Here is a 25368-nt window from a genome sequence, read left to right as displayed (position 1 = left end):
CCCTTTATCACCCGCCGCGCTATCTCTCGATCCCCACCGCGATGTTGCGCATAGCCTGCAGACAACGCAAAGCTATACATGTATGTATATACATGCATATGGGCGCACATTATAACAGCAGCTATACGGCTGCAGAAAGGCTTTCCCGCGGACGCGTGAAGCGAAGCCGAGATGTGAGCGAAGGGAATCCGTTATTCGCGCGCGTGAATGACCATTTTCTATGGTAATTTTATCGATGATTTTTCCGGGCTACTGCGACTTCGTGATCCGCTTTATTGCGCCCCGGTTTCCGAGGGATCTATTATGCCGTGCATATAGCCCCGCCTTCTTATCCCCAGGGACACTTCATACGTTTTTCTATCTCTATCACCGGTGCAACGTCGACATCTTGACCGGCTTCGATGCTGCGCCTGCGGTTTCATGCACAGATGCAAGGGGCTCAAAGGTCCCCTTTGACTGGCTTTGCTTGCTTTGCGTTCAAAGCTTTTAATTGGGCCATTTTTAACGGCCATTTATCTTCTGATTTATCGATGTGCGACACATTGAGCAGTAAAACTGGTCAGCGGACTAGTGGCTGGTCAGTTCAAAACATGAAAAATGCTAAGATTCTGAATTATTTACATGTTTTCATTTGATTGAGACAAAAACGTGTAAAGTTAAATTTTAAACGATACAAAAGGGGTCCATTTTTCACTTTTTCTACCCACTCTCATTCGATTATTTATGAAAAAGCATAACCCTATGGTAGGAAATAATAATGAGTCGAACACACTTCACAGAAGTGGTTTAAAATTCGCCGAAAGATTCATAGACCCGGGCTATGTACTCGCGATACCCTCGTGAATATTTCACTTGCGCGCGAGGCTCGCGTATATATATATATATATATATATATATATATATATATATATATATATATATATATATATATATATATATATATATATATATATATATATATATATATATATATATATATATATATATATATATATATATATATATATATATATATAGACACACACACACACATATATATCTATATATATATCTTCCGATATTATATAGATGCATGTGTAAATTTATGTCAATAACCCCTCCGCAGCCCCTCCGTAGCCCCTCCGCCCCCCCTCCGCTGACCCCTCCACTATCCCCTCCACACCCCCTCCGCAAGCCCCTGCGCATCCCCTCCGTTGGCCCCTCTTAAATCAATTTTATTAATATTAAAATGATTATTATAAAACTTAGTCAAAAAGATTTCAAAAGTTCCATTTTTTTAATAATGGTATAATGATGTGTTATAATAAAAATAAAGAAGATCGACAAAATTTCCTTTATTGGAAAAATGGTATAACGATGGGTTAAAGTTTAAATTGAGAAGATAATAACGACAGATTTCCACACCACCCAAGAGGTACTGTCAGAAGCACATTATAATGTGGATATATAATGCGTTTCAGGCGCGTTGATTTTTTTTTTGTTTTTCTTAAATTATTATTTAAAAAATTCGCCAATTATTTTACGTAATTATATGACATGATATAATTATATAAAATAAAGGCTACTATGAACAATAGTTTCATTTAGTAAATAAAATTATACTATTGATTTGGATATATATCAAGTTAGAAATTATCTATTATTAACAGTTTGAAAGGTAACATTTTTAAATCATCTATTATAAAATATTTTGGTTATTAAGTAAAAAAATTAATTTCTATTTGAATACCAAATTGATTTATTTACATTAATTTCAGAATATATCAGACAATAAAAACGAGAGTTAAAATATGATTTCAAGATTAAATTCCAAAAAAAATCTACTATCTAAATTGATATATATACGTACAACGCCGGCGTAGCCCCGAGTTTCCTTGAGATTGCGCAACCGTAAGACACCTGCTTAATTATACTCGTGGTTTGCATGCGATGCCATGACGTTTGCTTCAAGAGCGGAAGGTTCGCGCCGCGGTCGATGAAAGGTTTTGCATTATACCTATCAAGCATTACCGGACTCTGCGAGTACAAATCAATTCGTTATAGGACTACAGTTATAGTGCGATGCAGGTCTTTCGAATTTGATTCATCATCCGATTTTTCATACAAGTTGCGTACACTTACGTGACGCGAGCAACTACATCGAGCAGGAGATGCATTATGCAACTGATGGGATGCACGAATGCGCGCAGCAAGCGGCGCGCGACCTAATCTAACAAACAAGTTTCAGCCAGCTAATTTATTACGGTCCAAGCCGTTATACGAAGCCTCTGCACGGCCAGTATAGCGTAGCCCCCCACTCTACGTGTATACATCGCAGGGATTTTCCAATGGCGCAGAAAAGCGAGAGGAAGGGCAAATTACGAAAAAAGAGCGGAAGAAAAAGAAGTTGTGTGCAGGCGTAGTTCTCTGCTCAGCTTCCTCTGCCTCGTTTAATCTGCTTCGATCTTGTTAGTTTTAGCGGCGACGGCAATTTGAACAAACAAATTGCTCGTCGCGACTCTGCTACTTTCCTGCAGTGTATAATGTCCCATAAGAGCTGAGAGAAAGAGAGAGAGAGAGAGAGAGAGAGAGAGAGAGAGAGAGAGAGGCCAATTTCCAAAGAGATATACATAGGGTAATTGCACTCCTATGGAAATTTGTATAATTCGTAATTGAACCGGCCGACGGAGCGCGGAGGGGAGGTCACAGGTATACGTATAACGCGCCAGCTTCTGTTCGGCCATATAGCTCAAGCGAGCGCTTCATAATGAACCGCGCGCGTTTAATTAATATCAAAGCCCAGGTATATATCCGGCTAATCAGAATTAACTGATGAACACGGCGCGTTTAACCGTGATCCTCGTTATTATTATACCCTTGTGGATAGCGAGCTTTTTTCCTCTCGCACGCCTTGACTCGGCATCGTCGAGCGGGAATTCGACAGGGACGTACAACGGAAAGTGAGACACAGTAATCATGTCACAGATCTGTGCACATATACGCAGGTGGTGTATACACACGCTGCGCATATGCATAAACGCGCACGAGTCTGCTCAGCGTCGATCGCGATATTGTCCAAGACAATGGATATATACTCGACCACAAATTCACTTTGTTGGCTTAGTTTACGCGCGTATAATCGCTCAGAAGCTCCCGCTGGCAGCCGGTTATCGTGATTAGCGCGCGCGCATGAACTACGGGTGACATTCGTTTCACAATCGACGGAGGATTGGGCTAGTACAGCGCGGGGTATACGCGTGCGGGGGCTGCATACGTGGGCGCAACCTGACCATCATCGAGTTGGCTCCGAAACCATTCAGAATTCTCTGATCTCCGTTGTAGCTCGGCTTCCGCATGGCCATTGTTCGGTCCGGCCGGAGAGAGAGGGCCGAGAGATGTATGCGCTCCGCTGCACGCGCGAAAGAGGCCCGAGCTCTGTGCATGTATATGGAGTATGCTTCTCTTTGCAACCACCCCCCCCCCTTCTTGCGGGTTAATGCTGATTGCGGAATTGAAATGGAGATCTCTCCCTCTGCACTACTGCAGTGCGCGCGCGCTCTACGCACTCCAGCCCTTTGTCCGATCCCTTATTCGTGTATAGCTTCGTGCGAGTTCCTCACGATTAGAACATATTTCGGCTCTGCGCTTTTTTCCCCAATTTTCGCCACACACGCGCCTATCACGGACGACTCGCTGCGTCTCAGCTCGCTCCCGTCTTTCCAAGACGCCGTCTGCATACGAAGAAAGCCCACCCGCTCTCTCAAAGTTTCGGCTGCAGCTGCGCGCGTTGCAGCGGTCTTCCATCCGTTCTCGTCGACTGCACACGTTTTAGCTTCGTCCTTACAGCCCTCGGAGCGTGTATTCCGCAGTCTTGCGAGACGGCTGAGAAACTCGGCTGCGAAATTTCCCCCGGCTCGTACATCGAGTGTTATTACATCAGTGAGGCTGACGGATGCTTGGGCGTTGTGCTGAGAAACTGTACGTTGTAAGATACAAGTGTCGTAAGCGGCACTTTCTGGCACGGCGTGTTGAGCACGGTGCCGGAAAGGACTTATCTGTCACGTACAGGCGTGACTTTAAGGCGGATTTGAGCCACGCCGTGCTGTAAAAGTATTGAATTTATCAAGCAAAATAAACTCAATCGATTTTAGAGTAAAAATATCAGTATTTATTATATCAAAAGGAATACAAGTTGTAAGAAAAATGTTGGCGCAGAGCAGACTCGAGAGACAGAGGTCTTTCCTCGTCGAGTGCTAGGGCTGAACTGAGGGCTACAGTCTCAGAGGGCTGCATACGCAGAGGACTGCAGCTTAGATGCATATTTCGCCTGCATATAAAAAAAGGTCCGGAAGCATTTTATTGCACATCTGGACACATCCTAATCCGCGGACCGGGGACGGCGCGTCTCGAAACGGTCAGCGGGAGAAAGGTTTATTGCATTACCTGGGTGTGGGGTTTTTCCCTTAATAGCAAAATGCTTAAAATATAAAGCCGTGCTCGTGCACGTATTTCTCAACACTCCCACTTATTTTGAGCATTCGATTACATTTAAACTTTCACGCAAATTAAAAAATAGTTGCTTTGTCAGCGGTTTAGTGAAGATATCAGCGAGCTGTTCCTTCGACTTTACATATTTGACATCTATTTCGCCGCGATTAAGAACATCACGAATCATATGAAACTTAACATCTATGTGCTTTGATCGCTTGTGATCATTACATTCGGAGTTGCTTGCAATTTTAATAGCAGCTTGATTATCGACATACATAGGTATTTTCTTACATATTACGTTCAACTCATTCATCATTCTGCGCAACCAAATAGCTTCTTTCACACCATTCGCTAGCGCAACATACTCCGATTCGGCGGTCGAAACCGTGACAAGTTTTTGCAATTGACTGCACCACGATATTGGCGCACCATTCAAAACGAAGACATAACCGCTTCGCGATTTGCGAGTCTCTACGCATCCGGCAAAATCAGCGTCAGTGAAGCCCGAAATTTCTAGCGAGCTCCCACTGTCTCCGAAAACTAATCCGTAGTCGCGCGTTTTAGTTAAATAACGCATAATTTTCTTAACTGCTTGCCAGTGCGATTCACCGTAGCAGCTAAGAAACTGGCTCGCGTAATTAACTGCATATTCAATGTACGGACGACATACCCGCGCCGCGAACAATAACGATCCTATTGCCTCTCTATAAGGTATTTTAGGGTCGATCGGTCCTGTATGTTTTAGCAAAAACATACCTGGTTCAGCAGGTACACTGGAAGAGTTCGCTTCATGCATATTGAATCTTTTTAGAACTTTTTCAATGTAACCTGACTGATTAATCTTTATGAGGCGTCGAGCGCGATCGCGTTTAATTTCAAAACCGAGAAATTCATCTGCCCGACCAAAAGTTATTTTTAAGTTACTCTGCAGATGTTCAAGCACACTCATAATCGCACTCTCGCTCTCACTCATAAGCAAACCATCATCCACATATACCGCGAGATACACATCCAAACCTTGCACTTGTCCTACGAACACGCACTTATCACTTGTGATATTCACGAGATTAAATTCCTTGAGAAATCTCGTGAATTTCTCGTTCCAGCACTTCGGTGCTTGCTTCAGTCCGTAGAGGCTTCGATGTAGTTTGAGTACTGCATTCGGCTGGTTCTTGTCCTTGTAACCTGGTGGCTGCTCGATGTAGATTTCTTCTTGAAGTTCGCCGTTCAAGAATGCAGTCTTGACGTCGAACTTCATTATCTCGTAGTCGCATTTTGCAGCTATTGCGAGAAGTATCCTAATCGATTCATAGCGAGCAACTGGCGCAAAAGTGTCGAAGTAATCAATTCCTTCGCGTTGCCTGAAACCTTTTGCTACGAGTCTTGCTTTATATCTCGTTGCATTACCAGTTGCGTCACTTTTTACGGTGTAAACCCATTTGCAACCTATAGCTTGCTTACCTTTGGGCAAAGTGCTCAGTGTCCATGTGTTGTTCTCTCGAAGGGATTGCATTTCCTCGTCCATGGCACACTCCCACTTGCTAGCATTTTCGCTTGATGTAGCTTCGTCAAAAGTCATCTCTTTTACATCGGCGAGGTAAGCGATAGGCACGCCATATCGGTCTGGTGCTTGGATTCGACGTCTGTCGCGCAGCTGTCGTCCTTCTTGAGCATCTTCTTCGGCGGCTGCAGGCTCAATGTCAGGGGCGATTTGATCAGCTGGCATGTCTGGATCAATCATTTGATCTGCGTTATTATCAATGCGCGGTTCAGCTGGCTCTTCTTCTTCATCCTCAAAACCAAACACAATCTTGAAGGTACCTGGCTCGGCGTCGTCCTCGGTCCTCGGTGCATCGCTCTCGTTGAAAGTAACGTCGCTGCTTATGTTAATCTTCTGAGACGCTTCGTCCCAAAGGCGGTAATTAGACGAATCCCCGTCATAACCGACAAAGATGACCGGCTTGCTTTTCCGATCGAACTTATGGCGCTTTTCTTTAGGTACGTTCAGGTATGCGACCGATCCAAAAACTCTGAAGTGTTTTATCGCGGGCGGCCGCTTAAACCATTTTTCGAATGGAGTGCGCATCTCTCCGGGCTTAGAGATTACTCTGTTCAGCAGGTAACAAGCCGCGTTTATTGCTTCTGGCCATAGCTTAATCTGCACCTTTTTTGCATGCAGCATCGAACGTGCGCTCTCGACGAGTGTACGGATCTCGCGCTCGGCGCGTCCGTTTTGTTCGTGTATATAGGGGGCCGAAAATTCGCTTATGATACCTTTTTCTTTGAGGAAATTCTGCATTTTCTCGCAGGTATACTCGGTGCCGTTATCCGTGTGGAGTACTTTTATTTTCGTCCCTAGCTGCGTTGACACGAACGCCTCGAATGTCTTAAAGCGGTCGAACACTTCCGATTTATGGCGCAGGAAATAAACCTTTCTGAAGCTCGTATTCTCATCTTTGAACACGATAAAAAAACGTGTGCCGCTTGGGGACTGCACATTTACGGGCCCACAGACATCGCTGTGTATCTTTTCTCCTGGGCCGTAATTACTCTCAGATGCGCTGCTCGGATGCGGTCTTCGGGTCTGCTTGCCTAGCACACACCCCTCACAAAACTCGAAATTTTCCTTGGAAATTCCGTCGATGCCAAGCCGTTCGCACGTTTGCTTAACAGTTCGAACGTTCACGTGGCCCATCCGTGCATGCCACAAATTTAGCGTGCCTTGTCCATCTGCTCGTACAGCATTGCACTCAGTGGACATTTTTACCTTGAACAGCATGCGGAATATATTGCCTTGAGAGATTCCCCGTGCGATGAGATTCCCTTGCTTATCACGAATCTCACAACCCTTATTATCAGAGGTAAATTTCAAGCCTTTTCTATTTACTGATCCGACAGAAAACAGATTACAGCCAAGATCGGGCACGTAGAGCACATCTCTTAATTCACGCTCATATAAAACTCCATTAAGCCTTTCTTGGATTATAATTGTACCTACTCCGGGCGCGTCGATGCAGCGATTATCGGCAACTTTCACTGCACTGCCTACTGGATTTGGCCTGATTTCAGAGAAAAATTCTTTCCGAAAAGTCATGTGTCTTCCGGCACCCGTGTCCGCAATGAAGTAGTCTCTGCCACTTTCTGTACTTATGCACTGGTACGAGGAAGTGATATCACAAACGAGCGCGGTCGTTCCTTTCACTGCTTTTGCACTATTATCGCTTCTCTCTGAATTTTTCTGTGAACACTCGCGTGCCCAATGGCCTTTTTCTTTGCACACTCCGCAGCGAGTTCTTTTCTTTAACTCTTCAATGTCTTTCTTGGAGCGCGTCTTCTTTTTCACATCACTTTTTGCTTCATTCAGCGATGCGTTTTTCACACGAAGCGCAAGCGTTGTCGCTTCTTTTTCGGCAAGCCGATTATCTTCCTTGATTAATCTGGCTATGAGCGTCTTTTGCGTCTGATCATTCTTGGGCGTGCATTCCCAAGCTACCGTGAAAAGTTCAAACTTTTCTGGCAGACTGCTGAGCAATTTCGATACGATAGCCTCCTCGGAAGGCTTCTTATCGATTTCATTTAACTTTTTCACAGTGCTCTCGAATCGCTCTAACTGCACTCTCACTGTCTCGTCCTCGGTAATGTGGAATGCATAAAATTTCTTCCAAGCAGCTTGCTTGGCGTCAGCACTTGTATCGCCGTACAATTCGCTCAACTTGTCCCACATTTCCTTCGCAGACGTACAGTTAATCAGGTTGCATCGTAGCTTCTGATTTATGGAGCACAATATTATCGTTTTCGCGCGCGATACCGATTTATTGTAAACTTTGAGTTCGGCGGTTTTATCCGCTCCTGGCTTCTTCTCCGTTTCGTCTACATAGCCGAATAGATCCTTACCTTCTAGCGCGATCTGCACTTCGAACTTCCACTGCGTGTAGTTGTTCGAACCTTCAAGCTTTGTAACTTCTAAGCTCTCTTTGTCAGACATCGTGACTGAAAAAGGATGCTTGCAATTAAACGGAGACACAAGTACACTAACACTTTTAATACTTTCTATTTGCTAAGCCAGCGTGGCTTGTCAATAAATACTGATGCGCAGTAGGAATCGTCCTGGGCCCATAACCTATTGAATTTATCAAGCAAAATAAACTCAATCGATTTTAGAGTAAAAATATCAGTATTTATTATATCAAAAGGAATACAAGTTGTAAGAAAAATGTTGGCGCAGAGCAGACTCGAGAGACAGAGGTCTTTCCTCGTCGAGTGCTAGGGCTGAACTGAGGGCTACAGTCTGCAGAGGGCTGCACACGCAGAGGACTGCAGCTTAGATGCATATTTCGCCTGCATATAAAAAAAGGTCCGGAAGCATTTTATTGCACATCTGGACACATCCTAATCCGCGGACCGGGGACGGCGCGTCTCGAAACGGTCAGCGGGAGAAAGGTTTATTGCATTACCTGGGTGTGGGGTTTTTCCCTTAAAAGCAAAATGCTTAAAATATAAAGCCGTGCTCGTGCACGTATTTTTCAACAAAAAGTAAATTAATTTCGCGGCTTGCGAGAGACAGTAAGAGACAATAAGAGAGAGAGAGAGAGAGAGAGAGAGAGAGAGAGAGAGAGAGAGAGAGAGAGAGAGAGAGAGAGAGAGAGAGAGAGCTCAGATCAGTGCTGTATGCACGCAGGGATTAATCTGATAACGCATCAGAAAGTCTCAAAGTCCCGTAGACTCTGATGGTCTCTGAGAGAGAGCGAGTTTCTCTTAATAGGGCGTCTGCAGGCGCAAAGCATAGTGGAACACGAGCGGAAGCTCTTGCGTCTAGTTGCATTTTGGTGTATGACTACGGAAGATACACGAAATTAACGCGCCTCTGCCGCACGCACAGCCGGCGGAACGAGACACACGGCTAAGAGCTAATATGCTTCTGAGGAGATACCGCGAATACGTGTTTGAATTATGTTCGCTTTTGCTATACCCGACGCGACTGATATGCGCCGCTGCGCTGATTACGCGCCAAGATAGTAGGTGTCAGGCCTCGTCGCTTTGCTTGCGTTCGACATTGCTTGCTGCATCCTCAAAGTCCTTCGACGATAACGTACACTCGTTCAGCGCAAGAAAACGCTCTCGTTGGATGAAAAATAATGTATAACGAGCCCGGAGTGCGCGGGCACGGCGGATTGAACGCGACGAAACAAACCCTCACCATGCCTGACGGATTATCCTCTGCCTTTGACGCGACAGTCCCGTTCATCCTCCTCCGCGGTCCCTCTTTCTTATTCATCATCGGAGAGAAGTTTAATCTCCGCGCTACACGCGGACTACGCAGCAGCCGCGCAAAACAATGGATTAAAAAGCTCTCCCCCTTTCTTTCGCAACGAGTACTTAACAATTGCTCGCGGAGCGCAATATTTCACGGCGGCGGGCGATGCGGCCGAGGCCATATTTTTTCCTTGCGACTTATCGAGTAGTACGCGCGCGCGAACCCGGTTATTCATGACGCGCTGCGCCCGCCGGACTCATGCATATTCAAACAATTTTTGAGCGGATCTGCCGGCCCGTGGCGCGGGGGATGCTCGGCTAAATTGCCGACCGAATTGGAATTGTAACTGTCGGATGAAATTTGGAAAAAAAGAAGAGAGAGGGATATAGAGTCGAGGGAGGCGAATCGATGCGTCGCTGCGACGAATTAAAACTCATATGGATCGCGCACTGCGGCATTCCATATAACTGATATGCTGTATTGTTGGTTTCCGCCGTTGTGCGCGCAATTCATTCGATTATCTTTACTCAATTGCAATGTTATAGAGTAAAGTGTTATAGTCCATTTATGCACGGGACAGTAAAATCTTAATTTAACATTGCAAACTTGAATAAGCCTTTTAAGCTCGTGTACCTGCGCGTTGCTCCCGCAGAGAGAAAATCGCAGCGGCATAATCCCCAGTTCGAATCGCCGAAACATTCCCACTATTATTTCCCTTTGCAGCGAGAGCAGAACAAGCCATCGCGCTCGAGAGGGTTACAAATTACAGAAGGCTTGCGAATCACAAACAGTAGGTATGACGGGACAGGCTGCAGCGCTATCCGCGACGGACAACGAATCCGAGCGTTCGAATGGAGGATCATTACGCGGGCCAAAGTATAGATCGAACAATGCACACACGCGCGACCGCGCGAGATCTTTCCGCTTTTGTCGCTCGTTCGAGCTTAAAACCAATGGGTGTCGATTGGATTTTGCCGTGAATAATGTCAATCAGCGGCGCTTCAGTATAACGCGTACGCGTATAGCATACGAGACTTGGCTGGGCGCATCAGCGTTAAAGGCGCCGAAAGCGGCGCGACAAAATCGCGGGTAACAGCGTGCGCGCGTTTACACTACGGACTATATACTGCGAATATAAATCACCGCTTAACCGCGGCTCGGCTGTTACCGCGACGATTCAGCCGATTTGTCACGCTTTATACTGCTGTAATTGTCCGATTTCTTATTGAGCGGATTCTCGCGCCTCGCATAATTGAACTGAGTTTTGTATGAAAGCTCGAACTAGCGATCACAGCCAGGAAACTGTTTCAAACAATCGCGCCAGCAGGATAATTGCGGCATACACAGAACCGAGCAATACGACGTCTAGTTCGATATACAGACAAAATATAACAAGCAAATGCCTCGCCAACGATGTAGCCCGGAACATCAAAGAGCATAAAATTGAAAATCAACCCGGTGGCCGTATTCATTTCAAATTTCAGAACAAAAGTGCACTGTCAACCTAAAGAATATTCGAACTGCCGTGCAGTTATATACAGCGCGGGGGGATTGACGCACGCGGTCGAAAGCTCACTCTGCACAAAGCTCATCGCTCGCATCACGCACCGCTGGAAAGCAATCAGAGAGCTGCGGCGCGTTTTATATGTATACGCGCGTTTCGCTCGCCCCTCTTTATACCCGCGTAACAATTGCGGATCCGCGGATGTATGTGTAAAAAGTGTCAGCGCATCCGTCGTGATTAAAGCGAGCAGCTCGTATATAAACGCACGCGATGAATTGATTAGCGTGTATGCGCTTGCATACGATTACGCTGGTGATGTATAATCGCACGAGACACGACGCGCCAAACCGCGTACGAACGTGCGCGTCTCGTGAAATATTTTTTGGTGCACTAATTACAGCGGGATGGCAGCTCGGCACGGTCTGCCTGAAAAGTAGTCGCTGCTTGATGTGCGCGTATATTCCGTCAACTATTCGCTTTCGTTTTAATTATCTCCTCAGCTGCGTGCGTTTCTCTCCCTTGGTAGATTCGCGTGGAAAAATATAAAACGACGTCCATCTTTCAGCCGGATTTAATTTTCCTCGCGGCCGTCGCGGTGTATGTACGTGCGTGTGCCTCTTTGAATTCAAAGATACACTTCTGCCGCTGGCAAAGGGATTTCTCTTTTTCACTCGGAAGTTACTGAATCGCTTTTTCTTTTTTATTTTTTCGATCGAGAGAAATTATGCAGATGTATGGGACGTTAGTTTTTGGCTGCTTTGACGAGCGTGTTCATAAATTATAATCATGGCAATGAACGTAACATACACACGTACGCTTATCATCCGCGATAATAATAATAACAAAATCGCGCCCTCTGGTATACTCCACTGTATAGCGAGCGTTCGCACGCTATATATTTCAAATATAACTGCGTGTACAATATATATTATAATCAAAAGCCGAAATTTAACAGCACTTTATAGAGCAGCTGATATTCAAACGCGGAATCTACAACCTACAACATAATTTCGATCAGTGTATCGCAAATGTATTTAACACGAGAAAACGGACGCTTGCAAGCTCCTCCACACTGTAGCTCTATGCACATGCATTCTGCGCTTTTGCCGCTCTCTTGGACTGTGAAAATAATGGAGCCTCTGGCCACACGTCGCATGTGCATGCGTTCGCAGAAGCGGATAATTCCTCCTCTATCGCCCTCTCCTCTTTGCGGTGTAAGCCGCAAGCTCGACGTCCGCTGTATAGAGGCTATCGAAAATCCCGCCCCTAAGAGTATTACAATCCGCGATAATTCAATCACGCAGAGAGAGACAGAGAGAGAGAGAGAGAGAGAGACTCGGTAACTAACTCTACCCCTGTGCGAGAGCTAAAACTGTTCTAATGGACGCCGCAGCGAAAATTAAGCTCGGCGCACGCGGCATTATACATATCAGCGCTGTTACAGGGCCGCGCAAGGTCGCATTCTGTGCACTAACGAATGCACGCCCGCGGAATAATGGTCGAGGCATCGCTGCGAATGTATTTCTCGGAAAATGATCGAGCACACGCGCACATACGCGAGGCTGCATTAATCTGCCGTACGACATAGTGCAGCGCGAGGATCTCGGGAATATGAGCATATTTGGCTGCAGTAGGAAAGTCCTTGAAAATTTTATTATAATCATGCGCGGCTAATGTGCACTGAGCTGGTATTACATTTTTCGAATTCCCTCGACAGGCTACGCGCATTTTTCTAGTTGGAGACGCGACTTAACTTTCGCACATTCATTATACAAAATTATATCAGTAACATCTCATTGTACTTCGGCCCGTTGTGTATTATATTCCGTTTTATAATGAACAGAGCAAAGTTGTGAACTAGAGACAGGCGTATAACAAAATTACAAATTCGAGCAGCTGGTATTTGAAGTCCGCAGGCAATTAGAGCAGCTAGCGCATTGATCAGGGCAAAAATTAAAAGCTCACGCACATACAACGCCGTCGCTTTATAATTACATTCATCCCGTTTCTCTTTATATACACGCCCCGCGGCGACTTTACCGCGCGCACAACGCGTATAAGGTACGCAAGACGCTTCGCCGAGTTTGAGCAGGCGAACATCGGGTTGAAAGCTCTGCCGTGGAGAGATAGAGACAGTGAGAGAGAGAGAGAGAGAGAGAGAGAGAGAGAGAGAGAGAGAGAGAGAAAGCGAAGAAAGGAAAAAGTAGAGAGAAAGTCGTGGCAGCCGTGCCATTGTTGGCTCCATATGGTGAAGTAAAAAGCAGCAGCAGCTACTCGAGATATGAAGCCCCTCTCGCGCGCGCATATACTGCACTCGGAGAGCAGAGACGAACCGAACGCGCACGCATATAAGCGCGCGCGAGAGAGAAAGAGAGCTTGCAGTATGTGAGTTACGAGCCTCGGAGAAAACTCAGGATCCTATTAAAGTCATAAATTTCGAATTCAATAGAGCCGAAGAGCTTAAAGCAGCCATTGCGCGATGCTCGCGCGCAGCTTCTTATTCTCCGCGAAACATGTACATATAACGAATTTAACTTTGACAATATCTCACGAATACATTCGGTATACATGCCGCTGATATGCGTGGATTTCGCACGAGGGAAAAACAAGCAGCTGACCGGAACCGGCAGATTTATTTATTTCGGATACTCAGACGCCTGCACGGGAGAGTCGCCGCAAGTTCTCGGAATTGTTCGTGAAAAGTTTGCCGAGCCCAAGTATGTGTGTGTTCCGATCGTTATTGAGCAGAGCGAACAAAGCAGCGTCGCAGCCATGGGTTTATATTCCACGCCGAGTTGTGTACCCAGGCCGAAAGCGCGTCTGTTCAATTTCCAAAAGCGATGGAAACACTGACAACGGCGGCGCACGGGAATACCTTGCGAGCCGAGCGCGCGCGTTTAATATTCTCGCTATATATACAATAAAGTAAAAGAGGCGAGCAGTGCTATAAGTTACTTCGAATGCTCTGCGGTCAAAAGCACGTTAGCCACGTGTCCTTCGTCGGTTAATAATTCATCGATTCGATTAAAGCCTCATTCGTCGCTTGCGCGCGAGAGAAATTTCAAAAGAAGATTCCAAGCTGCGTCTGACATGTGTGCGAGTGCATAAGGGCTTTTTGAAATCATCCGGGGAAATCGAGCGAAGCGGAAGCTACCCTCTAAGCGCCGCAGCGAGACGTCGACGACATATCCGCGAGACGAGGAAATATCGTTGCATGCAAAGCCCCAGCGAGATCTTAGCTTCTATTAAAATGAAATTTCGCCGCGGAGCTATACTCGCGCAGCTGACACATTTCTCGCTCGCTCAGGCAGTGCTTACATACAGTATATATACGTATACCATAGGTACGGACGTGTAGCCAGATTCACCGCTCTCGGCAATAAGCAACAAAGATCGAGCCCTGCGAAGAGCGGGAGTACATCCGCGGGAACTACCCGCGCTGCTATATACTATATATGCGCGATAAAACTCTTCGGAGGCGGAGGAAAAAATCGAGAGAGGAGCCGAGACTAACTTCTCTTCGCTCTTCACACGCCACGACGACTTTCAGCGATGTGAGTAAAGGTAGAGAGCGCGAGAGCTTGGCTCGACGTTTACGTATCGCGAGAGCAAAATTGTGCGCAGTGGCTTGGGAACTGGGATGGATAGGAATATATATAGCTGCGCTACCACACTCGCTGGCTTCTTCTCTCAACTTCTGCAGTCCGTCATATTATAATCGGCGACGATCCATTTTCAGCGTGAACGTTTTGCGCTTGTTAAAGACTAAACGCTCGCGCGTTTGCACCGAGTTATGGATTTCCTCGAATGCGGCGATAAGAGAAAAGCTTCTCGTATATCCGATGACATTAAGCGCTCAACAATGGCTAAAGAGGTCAGAACGAGAGGAAAAAACTGCAGCAGGGAAAATGAATTTGCAAGTTTCTCTCTCTCTCTCTCTCTCTCTCTCTCTCTCTCTCTCTCTCTCTCTTTCACGTCTGTTCCAGTAATCGCGCGCGCGGCGATATCCAGGTGCTTGCGCGTTATATAGGCGCCGCCGCCGTATTGGCTTCTGCTCCGTCGGCTATGCTGTCCGATGAATCTAGGCTCGCTTTGCTCTCTACTTTTCTCTTTCGCGTTCTACTTATTTATCTCGCGCGCGCAGATGAGCTTCGGAGAGAGCCCGAGAGACAAAACACTCACCCGCATACACACCGACACGTACGAGCTTTCGCTCTTCGATTTTTTTTTTGTTCCGCTCTTTCGAACAGTCGAGCCCGAGAGAAGTCGTATAGTCGTTGTCGCGTTATGCTCCTTTCGCATCCGGCTAACGGACGGAAAAGTCGCAATCCCACTCGTCGAGAGCGGGAAAGAGAGAGAGAGAGAGAGAGAGGGACAGAGAGAGAGAGAGAGAGAGAGAGAGAGAGAGAGAGAGAGAGAGACGGAGAGAAAGAGAGAGAAAAGGAGAACAAGCGAAATGAAAAGGCCACACACCAGCTATACTGCAAGCGGACAAAAAAATGGAATAGGACGAAAAGGCATACGATAACCTGCAGCATTTAATATCGCTAAACTGAAAATTCTAGCTAAATATATATTTGCGCTCTCATTTCTCCATAATACTGATGACAGAGCGACTCTGTTTATTCGTGCTTGTGTTTATCGTTCCGGTATCCGGTACTTGGGCACTAGCCCCTCGCACTAGAAATCAGTTGGAATTTCAAGATGTTGACACTTGGACGTATAACTCCGCAAATATTATAGCGTCAATTTTCAACGATCAGAAAGCGAGAGCTGCATTGTACAAAAAGAACGAAGTGCGCATGCAAAGTACATCGAGTGCGTAAACAGCCGGACTGCGAGTTCAGTAAATCAAGTAAACACAATTGCCGTCGCCAGGGAGTGTATTGCGTAAGTAATCTAGTGCGAGTAAACGCGAGCTTGAGATAACATTTGCGTCGCTTCGTCTAACTGATTCGCGCTCCGGCAATCTAATGAACTCATCTACGTAGTATAATCGTTCGATCTGGACTAAACCACTTTTATTCGATTCCCTGTGAAAAGATACAACTGTCTAGGCCCGGTGAGTCACCTGAAAATTGTACAAAGGGGCCCAACCAGCTTGATTACGCGATCGTCGTGATCAAGGCACCCAGTTCCATATAACATATTACTATAGCGGTTACAAACGTTTTCATCGGCCTAATGGAAAGAACGTCATCCCTTTCTTACGCTCGGCTGCATCGAAATTAAATTTACGAGGCTCAAAAACGCGAAAGATTTAAGCGAATAATTTAAAAGCCAGACGCATACCGTCATTGTCTGAACGGAAATTTTTCGCCCTTCATTCTCAGTGTAAAAACTGACCAGCGGGTGAAATTGCTGGAACGCATAAATGGATTAAGTTATCAAGCTCCAAAGTACCGCGGGAAAAAAAGTTTGCACGAGTGAAATATTATCAGTAAATATTCCGTCAATCTGTATTTTCCTGAAGATAAAATAAAAACTAACATACCATGTGTGTGTGATTAAAGGAAAAGGGTAATTTATATCTCCAAGAAGCAGCGTTTAAACTTCTCGCAGGAGGAATGTTAGTTTTTGCCCTGAAAAGTTTCTCAATTCTAGAAGAAAGGCAGGAAAAAAGTTGGAGCTTTTGACCGTACAAGTAGAAAAAGTTACGGCAGCACATCAAATAGCCGACACTCAAATAGTTTCGCGAAATTCCCAAAGAGAATGATTAAGTATATTTAATTAAACTAAGGGCATTGATGCGCGCTGGCATAATCTGTGAGATTTCTCTATTCGTTAAATGAAAAACGCGAAATACGCGAGCTTGTATTTCACCCAACTAATAAATGAACATACTTCCCTTCGTATATGATTATCGAACAAAAATATTTGTCATTGCTCAGAAACACGTTTTCCACGAATATAATCAATGAAATAACGCCATATTCTTCCGTTCGCGCGGCGTTTCGCTGTTATGCATGTATACGTCATATAAAGGAGAAAAAAGCTGCATCTCTAGAAAAAAAGTACAACGCATGCAAACTTCAACAGCGCTGCATCAGCAGCAGCAGCGGCAGGTCTTGTGTACCAGAAAACGCGTACTCGGCCAAACGCGCGCAGCAAAATATTGTCCTCCCAGCGCATAGCGCTGCTCACACAGCGTCAAAGTACGCTCCGACCGAGCAGGTGACGGGCTTACATCATGCATACAAAACCGTGTCGCAATGACTCGTCTGTATATACGGCTAAACGACGTCTTGGCCGCATGTGGGCAGCACTAGATTAGACCAACTTTCCTGTGTGTGCGCAGTTGCTCGGCCGCTTTTCTTCCTCGAATTCTTCGCCCGTGGCGGGCGGGCAATTCTTTCACAGAGAGGCCTGCAATGCAAACGCTTCTCACGACTCGCTCCCTTTAGAATTTAGCAGTCCCAGCAGCGCATTTTATACATAAAAGCTCGAGCGCAATTTGTTGGATACATCGATAATATGCATCAACATACACACAGTACACTAGCGCATATATATATATATATATATATATATATATATATAGTACTGTATAGACTAGTGGGCGGTACTGTCAGGTATACGCCGGGTCCCTTTTCTGACCTGACTTTTATTGCACCGAGGCAAGAAGATTCTGACCGACGCAGACGCTCATTAGTTCCAGAACGGCAGTAGCCAAGACAAGACCAGTACTCAGTATATTCACAATTTATACATTTCACATTTACTGTAACCTTGAGTCGAGCACTGATCACGCAGTGTATTTTATAATTGAATAAAGTTTACCTCAAAATAAAATATATATTCCTGATTTAAACAATACAATTCGGTCGGCGCGTAAAGCAGCAGAAATTGCTTTTACCAAATTGGCCGCGAGGAAAAGCGATGGCTCTCCTTCTTTTTTTTATTTGATTTCCCTCGCTTAAACCTCGGGCGAGGCGCGTGCGATTAAAGAACGTGGCGCCGCCGCCGCCGTTGCCGCTGCAGGGCTTCTCGCGCGCGGGGAAACTTCCCTTCGTCGCGAGCGCCGGCAGGAATGAGAACCGCAGGCCCCGCGCGAGCTTTTTGACAAATGGCAGAGCGCAGAGCTGGAATGCGGAGCTTCTTTGCTCCGCTCGTTCCTTTATTTTCCGGCTTCGCTCGGTCACTATACTGCGCCACATCTCGCCTCTCTCGTCGAGACTCTTTCTTTCTCCGGTATCCGACGGAAAGTAGCTGGCGAATCGTGAATTTCGAAAGGTAGTCGCTTTGACTTTTTGAAGTCAATACGTGTTCTTGATGAGCGCTCGCGCACGCTTGCGACTGCTTTAGCTGCTTCAATTCAAGCCCCCGGCGTCAATTATATGAAGCTCCTACGTCGATGCTCATACGCAGAAAAACGAAGTCTTTGATTTTATCTCTTAATAAGTTTCGCCAATGAGGCGCTGGAAAATCGGTTAGCGTCTGGATCCATTTGCAAAATGAAATCAAGACTGGTCCGATCTATTTTGCGAAAACCGAGCTTCACGGAAAATCGCACCACGACCGCAATATGTAACTTTATAGGTATACCGAGTATAGTTCTTTTTAACTTCGTCGGTCGGCGCGCGGTCAGCGAGATTGTTCAAGCGAGCTGCAAATTTTCTCTCCGCCTTCTTTTTTTTTAAGCTGCAGCAAGCGAGCTGTTCTCTTATACATCCTGGCCGCAAGCCGCCATCTCGGCCTTACAATCAGCACTTAAATTGGTTTTTGAAAGGACGACAAAGTGCGACGAGAGGTTCTCGTTTGAAAAAGATCGATCGCGTGCTCGATGAAGCGGGGCAAAGGAGAGAGTCTCGCTCTCGCGCGACCTAACGAGTACTTCTACATCGCCCAGAGCCGAAAGTTTAATTCCTATCGTTGGGAAAGTTGCCGCGAAATAGAGCCTCTCTCGCTCTCTGAGCCTGCCTGACACTCGTGAAACTTACCCCGAACTCATCGTCACGAGCATTCGAACGGCATCGATTCCATCCTCTCATTCTACCTCTCTCCCTCTCTAGCGCCATAGATATACGCGCATACCGGAGCGGTTATGTGTTGTACGTCTAGCTCGCTTTCCACTCTCCCATCCCGAACCATTATTATGGGGATCGTTACTTTTACGCGGCCGCGACCATCGCGCAGTTCGTCCGTTGTTATCGAGAATCGTTATTCGACCGATCGACAGAGAAAGAGAGAAAGCGAAGCCGCGCCGAGCATCCGTTTACCAAGTGCTGCCCAACTTCGGAATTGCGTACAGTGGATATCCGATTTTCCTCCCCACAGACGACGGCGAGAAAAATTGAACAAACGAATTCGTTAGAGCATGCTCAATTGTCCAGCCGCAGGCCGAGGGAATGAACTGCTGAGCGGCTTTACTATTGTGCATGTTTGATTCCGGCGGGTGCGGTACGTTGAGTTCGATTTTGTGTAACAATGAATTAGGTTTTTTGTCTTCAATATTTTAGTTTCGGATTTTGCTTTGTTTTCAAAGGCAATTACTTGCGCAGCAACTCGTATTTAATTGATGAATTAAAGGAAAACAGAGTTCGTTTTTCCTCGCGTATTTGAACTGTGTCATCAATAAACGATTTCGCGCGTGTGGCAATAATTACGCGTAAACACCAATTAATTATAACGAGATTATACCACGGAACGTTACAGTTGTCACATCGTTACGATGTATATTTTTCCTGACGAGTATATATTCCTCCCATGTGTACGGGCTGAACAAATAGACCCAGCAAGTTAATTTCTGTTTACGAATGTACATATGCACCGTGAACTGAAATCACGTTGATGCGAAATTCCCCCTTCGTCCCTTTGTACATCCGTAAAACGGCGTTCGATGAAAATTAATCTCCGCGACAAGCTCTCCGCATATTCGTACGTAAACACGGCGAACAATTTGTAATCCTATGAGCAGAGAGATGAGGGGGAGGGGACCATTAAGATTTCGCAACAGATGCATCAAGTGCATTGGCACGCGAACTATTTGCCAGCCGAGAGCTTCGCCGTGGAGAGAAGTATAGAAAAAAGCTCGTCTCAAGACCGGAGAGGCAGTTCATCTCGAGGCCACATCCTCCGCTGGGCGAAAAATCGCGGAAAAGCTGAGCATATCTATACATGTATACTGCAGCGAAGTCTCTCGCTGCCGTAGCCCACGCGCAGAGAGCAAGAAGCAACCGACTGGAGAATTTATCGTCTTCCTGACCCAAGTGAATTACGCTTCCCGGAGAGCGAGAGAGAGAGAGAGAGAGAGAGAGAGAGAGAGAAAGGCTATGCCGATTCGGCCAGATATATATATATATATATATATATATATATATATATATATCGAAGCCCTGACTTTCGCCGTAAGGACATATGGCGCTGTGCACGTGGTAATGTTACACACACACACACACACACACACACACATACACATGGCGGACGGTGCGGGCTGGCTCTAACGGAAATCCCGCGTGTAATCCAGAACGCAAGCAGGATCTCGCGCCATTAAGACTGAATTGAAAACAAGTTGACCGGGGATTTACGTATATACTCGAGGCTCCTGTCGCTGCAGCAGTAGCGTATAACTATAGCCAGCCGCGCGCGAGAAATATGCGCGTGGCAGAGCCCAAGGGGGGATTCCACGCGTAATCCGCCTGATTTTGCGGTTGAGTTATACGCGTCGATTGTCTGATTTGCGAAACGCCGCTATGTACAGGGGGTTGATCGCCAAGGTCACCGCCATCAGGGTCTTTTTACAACGCTGGAATCGCCGGATTCGATCAATCTTCGCAATTACACGCAGCTACGTATTTGGGTAAACTGCGCCGGAAAGTGGGACGTTCGACTTCGCGAAGTCTACGCAGCAGTTTCTACTCCCTGCAAAAACAACGTACAGCAGTGTATAAACGAACGGCAAGAACTCAAAGCATCGCATCGCGACGTGTCCCTCATTAACGTACCGCAGCTTTCCCTTTGACCGCTAGCACCAGCGGCGCAAAGTTCCTATACTCGGATATAGTTCGATTTCGCGAGTCAATCGTATCAATTGTCAAACATCGTCCCTGCCCCCCCCCCCCCTCTCGGCTCGTTTTTCCGGCTCTCGATGGGCCGACCGTCCGCGACGACGCAGTAAATGTAACGAGATCGAGGAGGTCATCGAGCAATTGGATTCGCCGCACGTATACGCGAGTTGGCCTCTCGTGAAGTATACACGCCGCATCTCTGTAAACTCGGCAAAGTATTAACAGCTGCCGGTATACAGAGGAGCGTGATGGCTTTTTTCAACGCTGCAAGCCATCTCAGCCCTTGAGAGCAAGTTCATCCTGCTGTAGCTTTTCTCGGCCCACTTATAGTGCTCACGATTTATACGTTCAAATTAGAATCTCCGCTCGACTGGTGTATACAACATACACACGCAGAAAGGGACTTAATGCGCGGAAAACGAAATTAAAAAACGCCTCGAGCTTTGACGCAAATGTTCTCTCTCTCTCTCTCTCTCTCTCTCTATCTCTATCTCTATCTCTATCTTTCAGTCTCGCGTTGGTAAACAGATGTCGGCGACACGGTTATGACTGTGTACGCGCGCACGCACAGTCACGTATACGCAGCTCAGAAGCGAGAAATCTCGGCTCGCGACAATGTCGGGCTAACAAACTCCCTCGCGAGAGTGTCTCCTCGACAACGTCGACGCCCTCTCTCTCTCTCTCTCTCTCTCTCTCTCTCTCTCTCTCTCTCTCCTTACGCGAACTTGGCTGCGCATCGGGCGCGGATCTCGCGTGCGTCGAGCTTTTCCGGCCCCTCTCGGCAGTTAGTGGCGGTAGCGGCCCTTTTTGCGCGCGTCTCTCTATCTCTCTGCCACTTTTATCTCCCTCGCAGCAGCAGCTTGCAGGGGCAAAGTGGAGCAGTAATTACTTGTAAACATTTCTCTCCCAACTGTGTCATACTTTCGTAACGACTTCCATTATTTCGCTGAGATTTGCTTTATCGTTGCAATGCGCGCACGCGAGAGAGACAGACGAGAGATCTAGCTACGTCTGCATGGACGTTTAACGAGGGTCAACGCGCCGCTGCTTCTGTTTGGCTCTGCGACGCGTCGCCGATGATTGATAGAGTGCGTGATGCATTTCAACGGTATATCGCCTTTGCACGCGGGAACCGTGATATTTGCGCCGCTAAATGTTCAGCCAAAGCGCCTCGCGATCGTCGTTGATTAATTAAAATGAGTTTGAAATTCTTCGCCTAACGAAGTCATTATGCTCCAGAAAAACCCGGATCAGCTTTTAATTCAAGCTTCCCGCTCCCCCATGTCTTACATTTCGCATGGCTGCTGCGGCTCGTTAAAACGATGTTACACGACGCCGCCAGGGCGAAAATAACGTTGCGTATTCCAGCCGCGAAAATGGCCTGGTGGCTTTCGTTCGTTTACCAAAAAAGATACTCTCTCGCCAAGGTAAATCCGTGGGGATGATTGCGCGATGCGTATACCCTCGTTGCCAAAGCAGCAATCAACTTTTAAATTAACGATCCAGCTCGTTCTTGTTTATCGCGCGTCCTCGCTCTCGACTCTTCTCTATTTTCTTCGTGGTGTGCTAGCGTTCGTCGGCCTCTTCGTTTCTTTCTGCGTACAGCGAGCCAACGAAAGAGAGCTAGAGGGGGAGGCTTGATACCGAAATAGAAATTTCGGACGCCCAAACGTGCCGAGCGAAAAAGCGGAAAAGAGAAATAAAGCAGAAGTGAAAGCTGCTCGGAAGTTTGTCACATGGCTACGGGCCGAGATCTGTCCACTCTGAGAATGACTACTTGCGCTCGATACTTTTATCTCGGAATATAAGATTTACCCGAAAGAGGGAGAGAGTTTTATGCGGCGCTACTAACATTATGTTAGCGAACGAGAGCTTAGCTGATTATCTCTTTTTAGAATTTCGCATTCGAATGAATTACTTTTTTATGCGCACATCTAGCAAATTGTCGCAGGAATAATCATATTGATTTTCTCGAATAAATTAAATCCTTTGGAGCATCTTCGTTTTTGCAACAGAAAATGGGTATATGATTTGACAAAAATAAAGAAGCGCACGTCGTCTGATCAATTACGACTCGTACTACTGTTTTTGAAGAAAGGTATCAAAAACGCATGTCGCCGCTAACAAACTTTTTTTTTCCAACAGCTGCCAAGCAGATATGGGCGATTCCAGGTGAAGACATCGAGCTGCCCTGTGACCTGACGCCCAGTAAGAGAAACGACACGGTGAACATGGTGTTGTGGTTCAAGGACGATGGTGGAATACCTCTATACAAGTAAGCGAAAGCTCATCGAATTTCATTCGGTTCCAAGCGCACCATCTCGTCAAGTGTCGCTCGCCTTGCTTCGCGCTTCCAGCAAATAATTCTCCGCTCGCTCGTGGAGCCCGAATTTCGAAACATTTTTCACTGTCCCCGAGAATTATCTCCCTCTCTCCGGCACTTCGACTGCTGCATGCCCAACCGGAGGACACGAGCAGCTATCGAGCAAGACATTCTTTTCCGGACTCGGAAACGCGAAATTCTGCCCCCGTATACGGTCGAAAAGGAAAAACAAAAAATAAGATTCCCGGCTCAAAGTGGGTCGCGCGGAAATCATTGCAGCTCGAAATTACCGCAGTTCTCATCTCGCAGACAGGTACATGCATCGCGAGAACGCGCGTCGCTCGTATGGGCGAATATACGGTATGATATGTATAGGTATATAAAGGCCCGCGAGTAGAAGCATCGCGTGCTCGCGCGCTTCAGCGACGGAAGTTGGTGATGCCTGTTAGCGTCGAGAGACGCCATTGTTCCGAAGTTGTTTCTCGAAATTTCCTCAACGCGCGCCCCGAGGATACGGACGCTCGTTAGCCCGACCGACAGAATACGAATGCGAGTGTATCGAGCGGAGACTTGCCCCTCCGCGCGCGCGCGAGCCGGGCAGTCTGTTAATTATCGCGCTTCCGCGTTTCTCTCTCTCTCTCTCTCTCTCTCTCTCTCTCTCTCTCTCTCTCTCTCTCTCTCTCTGTCTCTCTCTGCACGTTCGCCCATACCTGCACAAGGAATCAGGTCTGCTGCTATAGCACGTGTGTGATAATTATTATAATTATCTTCTCGTGACGATGAACTCGGTGCGAGCGGATCGTATAATTTATGACGAGCCTGGTGGATGGAAATGCATATGTAATGCTATCTATGTACTCCGTTGAAAGAGCGCGAAACTACTGCTCGCTAGGTGCAAGATATACCTAATCTGCAAGGAGAGTTTCGGAGTTAAGAGTGAGCAATTCAATTTCTTGGATCGCGGGAACGGATGTATTCGAAGTGATTCTGCTTCGAACGAGTCGATCTGAAAGAGTGGATTCTTTCCCGAGAGAGTGAGCGAAAAAGCCGAAAAATCGCTGCGTACACGTGAGAAAAGTTTTATAATCCTCCGAGGGGGATATTCGGGACTAATTGATTGCGATTGAGCCGTGTCGATTATAGAAACGCTCGGGGCGCGCAAAGTTCGCCCAGCTATTTCCCGTGTATACATTCATTTTTATTAGCTCGCAATGAACGAATTCAGGCGCGCAAAAGAGACGGCAAAAAGCTCGACGAAAATAGGCGCTTGAACATCCGGTATATAGTCGTGCGCGAATCGGAGGCTGCGGAGTTACTTTACTCGGTATTATCTACACGAGTACGAAAAATATACGCACTGCGTGAGTCTATAATACCGCGACGGCCTATCGCCGATATTTTTCGCGTTTTTTTCCTCTCCATCCATCCGGTGGCCTTGGTCGTCGAGCTTTTATTTTGTCCGTGCTTTTACACTTTCGCTCTACGAAATAAAAAGCGGTGGCGCCCCTGTGTATAAATGTATAACTTATACGTGCACTGCTTTCCAAGCTCTCGCGCGCTTTTTATACAATCACTCGTGATCGCGCGCGTGCTCGCTCGTCAAACGACGCTTAAGTGCCTTTTGTGAGCAGCGCTTGCGTGGTATATTGAAAATACGCTGCTGCTGATTTTTCTTTCTTCGCGAGCGAAATTCCGAACAACGCTAATGACCGTTAGCAGCGCCTAGTTATAGGCGGTAAAAGTGCTTCCTTTTATTTGTTGGCGAGACTCTTTCATCTTTTGGATATGCGACGACACGGATACCTCTATA

At 46.6% G+C, this 25368-nt stretch overlaps 1 protein-coding gene across 3 annotated transcripts in view; it reads left to right on the top strand.

The window, feature by feature from the left end:
• Positions 1-25368, top strand: part of LOC100680475 (muscle M-line assembly protein unc-89) — a 79377-nt gene that overhangs the window by 16127 nt on the left and 37882 nt on the right. For all 3 annotated transcript variants that reach the window (XM_031928890.1, XM_031928889.1, XM_031928891.1), the window contains exon 3: positions 23381-23510. In XM_031928890.1, coding sequence (XP_031784750.1) covers positions 23381-23510 — 130 coding nt within the window. The remainder of the gene's footprint in view (positions 1-23380; positions 23511-25368) is intronic.

This window comes from Nasonia vitripennis, chromosome 4 (assembly GCF_009193385.2).
Source record: "Nasonia vitripennis strain AsymCx chromosome 4, Nvit_psr_1.1, whole genome shotgun sequence".
NCBI lineage: Eukaryota > Metazoa > Arthropoda > Insecta > Hymenoptera > Pteromalidae > Nasonia > Nasonia vitripennis.
This window is presented reverse-complemented; position numbering and strand designations above follow the sequence as displayed.